The following is a 7,606-nucleotide window of genomic DNA, read 5'->3' on the forward strand; positions in this document are numbered from 1 at the left end:
AACGGAGCCTTGCACAGGACCGGAAGTTGCTTCGTTGCAATGCAAAGCTCAGGACAGACACTTAGTGGCAATAAATGTGAGTCCTTTATCATGATTCTACGTTATTTACATGGCAGTCATGTGACGCTATTTAAGATATTCAATCGAATATATCCTTCGCATACCTATTTCTTTGGTCGCAGATGAACGAGCAACAAACGGAACGAGTTCATTTGGAAGTCGAGACATTAAGGGTCGAAATCAACTTAGATATCTTCCAGGGATAATGTTAATTGTAAGCCTGTGATGGTTTGCAATATGCTCCATGATTCACAATTAATGGATGGGTAATAGTTGATTTTGTGATTAAATTAATAACTACACTAAAGTAAGATTGGGGTTTATTTATTAATGTACAAGCTTTACGTTCAGTGGAGTATTACAGTGGGCTTCGTTGCAGTGGAAATGTGCAAGTTTTGTTTGCACATTTCGCTGGCTTAGGAAATTAGATATTAAAAGTGGTAACTGTAATTAACATATTTTTATATGGATGAGGAAGGGGGTTGTGAGAGAGGACGGGGGGGGGGGGTGATAGAAGCGAAGATAGGAGAAAATGAAGCGAAAGGAGAAGAGGAGAAAGATTTATAAAGGAGAGAAAGTGAAAGAATAAAGAAAGAATGTAAGGCAGGAGAAAAGAGAGGAAGATTGCTGCACGTAGAAAAAAAAGGAAAAAAGCAATGATTGAAGGGAAGGGGTAGAAACGAGGAAAAGCCTTAAATGAAGAAGGCAATTTCAACAAAAAGAAGAAGAAATGAAGAATACAAGACAAGGAAGAAAATAGGTGATAGAAGGAAACGAAGAGACACAAAACACACACACACACAAAAGAAGACTATGCGTAATGCCAAGAAGGTAAGGAATGTAATAAATATTCACACGGTACGGATTACTATGACGAAATATGTGGAAACAGATATAAATGAAAAAAAAAAGATACGGCGAGAGGATTTGAAGGAAAGAAAGGCAATAGAAAGACGAAAAAAGAAGTCAGCGACGGAAGAAAATGAAGGAAACCGATGGCAGTAATAAGAGAAAGGATGAAAGGAGAGCAAGAAAACGCATGGAACGAAAGAAGGAAGAGAGAAAGGAGGAGAGGAGTGAACAGAGACCCGGAGCGCGATAGAACGGGACAAGCGAGAACCCAAGTGACACTTGATAACACGAGACATAATTTTTCCCCCCCCAAGCCACAGTTACCAATGGCAGTAAACATACCCATACCACCCGAAGACAAACACCAAAAACAAGGGCCATTTTCTTAGTTCGTAGTACAAGAAGAGAGAGCCAATGGGACTCTGGTAATTAAACATTTGGCCTTGGTGTTAGATTATGGTTGCTGCTACTCCTCTTCGCTGTTGTGTGGTGAATGGTGCGCGTTTGGGCAAGGGTGCCGTGGGCGTGTGGGCACTGTGGGCTGCTTACTTGGTGAATGAATCAGTCTGGTACTTGTGCGCGTGGTGAGGGGACGCAGGAGTGTGAGGGGGCGCGAGAATGAGGGGAAAGGGAGTTTGTAGGGCAGTGCTCGAGGGTTCAGAAATGGGCGCGTGAGTGAAAGGCAAGGAAAGGGAAGAGTGGATTACGTGCGATCGGAGAAGAATGTGACATGGAGAGTGGCAATGATGGGAGAATAAGGAATAACGTAATGATAGAAAGGTGAATATGATATGTGTATATGGAGTGGCAAAGAGGCAGGCGAATAAAAGAGAAATAGAACACTGGACTGATGGAAGTGAGAGAAAGAGGGAGAGATGTGAGTGACAAGAAAGGTCAATGGAAGGATCGAAATGATATAAACAACAATAAAGTAAGAGAGAAAGAAAAAAATAAAAGAAAAACACGACCGAAACATCATTTACAAACCGAAATCCTTACCGTAAAGAGATAGAGCGAAGGAAAATTTGTAGCGAGGTTTAGGCACCGTTGAGTGACATGTTCCTTAGTGACCATGAGAGGGAGACATGAGGACAGAGAAGCCGAGGAGAGTATGGGAGGAATATGACTAGTAACAAGAGAAGAACAACAGCATAAAGAAATGTAGCTTCAGACAGGCCTTGTCATGTCAGATTACACAGCAGGGAGTAAATGATTTATATAAACCATTACTAAAAGGATCTATTTCGGGTTGGGAGAGCTGGTTAAGGCGTCACGAATCTACACACCGGTCTTGCTGTTTACATTAGCCTTATATGGAAGTGGGTGTAGATAAGGGTTTACAACGCTAATTCTTTTAATCAATTACGTTGTTGTGATAAAGTCTACGCCTAATTAACATAACGCAGAGAAAAATGCCATTGGTAAACAACTGGACACCAAACCTAAAAAAAAAGTAAAACAAAAATACAAACAGGAAAAAAAATAAAAAAACGTTTCAACAAGGAAGGAAGGGCGACCATCAAGATGTGAGTGACTATAATGAGGGGAGGCACAATTGTGAGGGGAATGTGAGGTTTGATACACATCTCTCTCTCTCTCTCTCTCTCTCTCTCTCTCTCTTTCTCTCTCTCTCTCTCCCTCCCTCCCTCCCTCCCTCCCTCTCTCTCTCTCTCTCTCTCTCTCTCTCCCTCTCTCTCTCTCTCTCTCTCTCTCTCTCTCTCTCTCTCCCTCTCTCCCTCTCTCCCTCTCTCTCTCTCTCTCTCTCTCTATCTATCTATCTATCTATCTATCTATCTATCTATCTATCTCTCTATCTCTCTATCTCTCTCTCTCCCTCTCTCTCTCTCTCTCTCTCTCTCTCTCTCTCTCTCTCTCTCTCTCTCTCTCTCTCTCTCTCTCTCTCTCTCTTTCTCTCTTTCTCTCTCTTTCTCTCTTTCTCTCCCTCTCTCTCTCTCTCTCTCTCTCTCTCTCTCTCTCCCTCTCTCTCTCTCTCTCTCTCTCTCTCTCTCTCTCTCTCTCTCTCTCTCTGTCTCTCTTCTCTCTTTCTCTCTTTCTCTCTTTCTCTCTTCTCTCTCTCTCTCTCTCTCTCTCTCTCTCTCTCTCTCTCTCTCTCTCTCTCTCTCTCTCTCTCTCTCTCTCTCTCTCTCTCTCTCTCGGTGAGGGGACAGTGGGCCCAGGCATAAGGTTACTCCAAGAAAAGGGAAAAGGAGGTTAGACCAAAATGGAGAAAAATTGGGTGAGCTAACGAGGGTGGAGAGAGAGATAGGGTTAGGCACTCCTCTCTACTAATATGCTGACAATAGCGTCAACGAGTGGAGGAGGCAGTGGAGGAGGGCAGAGAGGGCATCAATGGGTAGAGGGAGTGGGGAGAGAAAGAGAGGAAGGGAGATGAGCGAGAGTGCGGGGAGGAGGAAGGCAGGGATAAGAGTGGAGGCAGCGGGGGAAGAAGAAGAGAGTGAGGGAGAGAGAGAGAGAGAGATGTGAAAGTGAGAGTAAGAGTGAGAGTGAAAGAGTGTGTGTGTGAGAGAAAGAGACAGAGACAGACAGAGAGAGAGAGAGACAGACAGAGGTGGTGAAAGTGAGAGTAAGAGTAAGAGTGAGAGTGAAAGAGAGACAGAGACAGAGACAGAGACAGAGACAGAGACAGAGAGAGAGATGTGAAAGTGAGGGTAAGAGTGAGAGTGAAAGTGTGTGTGTGTGTGTGAGAGAGAGAGAGAGACAGAGACAGAGACACAGAGAGAGAGAAAGAAAGAAAGAAAGAAAAAAAGAGAAAAGAAAGAAAGAGAAACAAATTAGCAAACAGATTGAAGCAAAGTGAATTCAAGAGAGATGAAGCAGAGACAGACTCATGGATAGATCGATAGATAGACAAGAAAATGAGCAAATAAATAGGTAAACAAACAAACTAACACACTCTAGACACAAAGACCGAGCAACTTCACGTCCCTCCTTGCCACTTCTCTGTTCCTGACCTCTGTTGCCTGGCCCGGTGTGTTGTAGTGTCCTCGGGTTTTGCATTGCAGACACAGGAGGGCTTCAGTGCAGTGCAATCATGCCTGCAACGTTAATTAATGTCGAGATGACGATTGCAGCTATTAATGACGATCTTGACGTGGAAGGAAGAGTGCCTAATGTGTAGCTTTGTTAATCTGTGGGACTTTTTTTTTGAGCGGAAAAAGGAGGGTGATAATTTTGTTTGCTCTTTTGATATGGGAGAATTAATGTGCCTCTGCTATAATTGCAGATATAGAGTTTGTGAAATTCATCATAGTAAGACTTGGCTTTTGAGCTGTGCTTAAATATATATATTTGCCTGATGTGTTTTTCTGAAACGATAAAAAAACAATGTTAATAACAATAATGTCGTGGTGTCAAAACAGTATCTGCTCTGAAACTTGTAAACACTAAACTGAAATTAGCAGACAAGCTACTATACATATATTTTTTCAGAACAAAAGTGAATTCGGGAAGAAGGGGGGAAAGCGAGAAAGATTATAAATAAAGGAAGAGATAGAGATATATAAATAAAGGAAGCGAAAGGAACAAAAGAGGCCGAGGAATATGCGTTAGTCTCGGTTGACAATTGGCCGGATGTGCCCTCTCTCCACCGATGTTCCTGGCGTCCTGTCTCGCAAGCAGCTTTGAGAGGGGCACCTATTACACCATGGAGGGAGTGCGGAGGGAAGGAGGAGAGGGAGAAGACCTAGGAAGAAGGAGGGAAGAAGGAGAGGTGAAGAGGCGCCATGGCAGTGGGGGCGAAGGAGCAGGAGGAGGAGGAAGTGGAGGAGGACACGCGATGGAGAAAAGGAGTGGAGGGATCTGGGAAGAGGTCATTGTCCTGGACTCGTCTCAGGTCGCGAACGAGGGAGGTCAGATGGAGGAGGACGGGTGGCAGGTCCAAAAGAAGAAAAAGAAGAAGAAGAAGAAGGACAAAGAGAGATATGTCGAGGCCGACGACCCCGACTCCAAGACGAAGAAGAAGAGGAAGAAAGAGAAAGAGGAACAGGTGCAACACGTAGAAGGGGACATAGACAGGAAAGAGAAAGAGGACCCAGAGAAAGAAGTACCTAACGTCGATGCAGAGAACCCCTACGGCCAAGTGAAGAAACGGGAGAAGAAAGACCAAGAGGAAGAAGAGAAAGGGAAGAAGAAAACCACCAAGAACACAAACAGTGGAGACAACAGCAGCAGCAGCAGCAGCAGTAGCAGCAACGGCTTCAGTCGAATCAAGTCGAAGTTCCGCCCCAAAAAGAAAGACGACAAAATGTTCAACTTGGCGGTGGTCGAGGAGGAGAACGCACAGCTGGAGGAACAGGCGATGTCCTCCATGCCAGAAGACTCAACACTCACCGCCGAGTCAGCGAGTGAGTCAGCTAATGAACGAACCTTGAAGGGGTACGACGAGTCAACGGCTCGAGAAACAGCCGAAAGGAGCGGAATTAACGTAGATAAGATTAAGGAAACGGAGGATAGAGAGACTGTACGAGAACCAAAGGAGTATACGAGTGGAGGACAGTGGCTCGTGCAGGTGAACGAAATTACCCAGACGTGTGACGTCATGAGGATGGATAACGATGACTATGCAGATGCTATTGAGGTTTGTTTTGATTATCGTTTTATTATGAGTTCTATTGTTATTGTTATTATCATTATCATTGTTATTATCTTTATTATTGTTATTGTTATTATCGTTATTATTATCTTTATTGTTGTTATTGTTATTATTATCTTTATTATTGTTATTATTATCAATATTATTATTATCTTTATTATTGGTATTCTTCTTCTTATTATTATTATTATCTTTATCATTGTTACTGTTATTATTATTATCATCCTTATTATTAATATTGTTTTTAATTATGATTATTGTTATTTTCATTATCATTATCACCATTATCATCATCATTATTATCATAATTATTATCATCATCATGTTTTGCAGTTATTATCTTTACTGATTAATTATAAAAAGACATGAACAAATATATAATTTCTAAGATTCTGTTTCGTGGTAATAACATTTTCTTTGAAACTTTTTATCTAACGGTTGCATAAACGCGGAAATACAAATAAGATTTACACGATCATATATATATATATATATATATATATATATATATATATATATATATATATATATATATATATATATACATATATATATATATATATATATATATATATATATATATATATATACCCACAAAAGGGAAGGTAAAGAAAAGGAGAGAGAGAGAGAGAGAGAGAGAGAGAGAGAGAGAGAGAGAGAGAAGGAGAGAGAGAACAATAAAAAATAAATAAATAGATAAATAAATAAATAAAACAGACATCGCGACCGACACCCATATATCCCACAAGTAAAGTACTTAAATAAACACAATCCATCAAATGTCAACTTCAGATTGTTAGCGCCAATGCAAAGATGAACCGAAATGTCACGTACATACAACCTTTAAGGCGCTGTCACACTAGCACTTTTCCGTCAATTTTCTGAAAAATTGTCAATTTTTGAGCGAATTGGCATCTTTTTAGTCAGACGATATTCCGAGTTTCCGCGTGAATCATTCCCGTCGTCCTATTGGCCAAGCATAATCAAATCAAGAACTATATTTTTAAATGTTCGTATTTGTTTTAAATCATTAATAATATTCAAATATAATGAAATTTACCTTTCATATTTATAGCTTAAAATTGACAAAGAGGAGTATGTAAATCTAAATTTTATTTCAGTAGATAAAATTTGTTTTAAGTGCTGGACTTCATTGTTTACATCCGTCAGCCGCAGAGCGCGCTATTTTTCCTCCAGTTTTGAAAAACAATGGACTGTGGATGGATACAGGCCCTTCAGAAGAATACTTGAATTAGAATATTTTATTGCTTTTTCTAGTTACGCTCAGCATCTGCTAAAACGGCTAAAGTCTAGCATAACCGCGCACTATCGCTTGTTCGGCGCCATTGTTTACAAATGCGATGCGAGTATCGCATTACTAAGCCGATGGCTCCTAGTGTGACTGCGCGCCTCGAAAAATTGACAATTTTTGAAAATTGACGAAATAAAACGACGGAAAATAGGCTAGTGTGAGGCAGCCAGAACATGCAGCAATTCAACATGCAACTGTAGGTGCGGCATCATATTGTTTGCGCGTCCTGTGGGTGAGATACGTGGTCTGATAGGCTAGAGTGATGCTTCCTCTTCAGCCAAGGGTGGGTCGGCTAGGGTGAAACAGGTCACTGCGTTAGGCGATTTTAGAGGGTGGTGGTGTAGGGTGTAAACAGGTGCGTTGGGAGTAAGATTGTGTGTGGTGTTGGTGTTTGTGTTTGTTTCTTTGGTCTGTCTCTTGGCTTCTTTCTGTTTTTTCTTTTTTTCTCTCTCTCTGTCTCATTTTGCTTCTAGTTTTGGTTCTTTCCTTGTCCTTATTCTTGTCACTCATTCGTTCTTTTCTCTTTCTTCTCTTTATATTTCTTTCTCTCTCTCTCTCTCTTTCTCTCTCTCTCTCTCTCTCTCTCTCTCTCTCTCTCTCTCTCTCTCTCTCTCTCTCTCTCTCTGTCTCTCTCTGTCTCTCTCTGTCTCTCTGTCTCTCTCTGTCTCTCTCTCCCTCTCTTTCTCTCTCTCTCTCTCTCCTCTGTCTTCCGGCCTCTCTCCATACATGGCAATGTACGTATATATGAGTGCATGCATGTATGTACGTAT

At 41.4% G+C, this 7,606-nt stretch overlaps 1 protein-coding gene across 1 annotated transcript in view; it reads left to right on the forward strand.

Moving 5' to 3' along the window:
* Positions 1-692: 692 nt before the first annotated feature.
* The window catches only part of LOC122261194 (uncharacterized), a 7,218-nt gene continuing 304 nt past the window's right edge, over positions 693-7,606 (forward strand). The window contains exons 1-2 of the mRNA XM_086535111.1: positions 693-1,692; positions 4,157-5,509. Of these exons, the coding sequence (XP_086391237.1) occupies positions 4,523-5,509 (987 nt within the window). The 5' untranslated portion in view covers positions 693-1,692; positions 4,157-4,522. The remainder of the gene's footprint in view (positions 1,693-4,156; positions 5,510-7,606) is intronic.

The sequence above is a fragment of the Penaeus japonicus genome, unplaced genomic scaffold (assembly GCF_977035675.1).
Source record: "Penaeus japonicus unplaced genomic scaffold, GWHDUDI00000001_assembly GWHDUDI00000003, whole genome shotgun sequence".
NCBI lineage: Eukaryota > Metazoa > Arthropoda > Malacostraca > Decapoda > Penaeidae > Penaeus > Penaeus japonicus.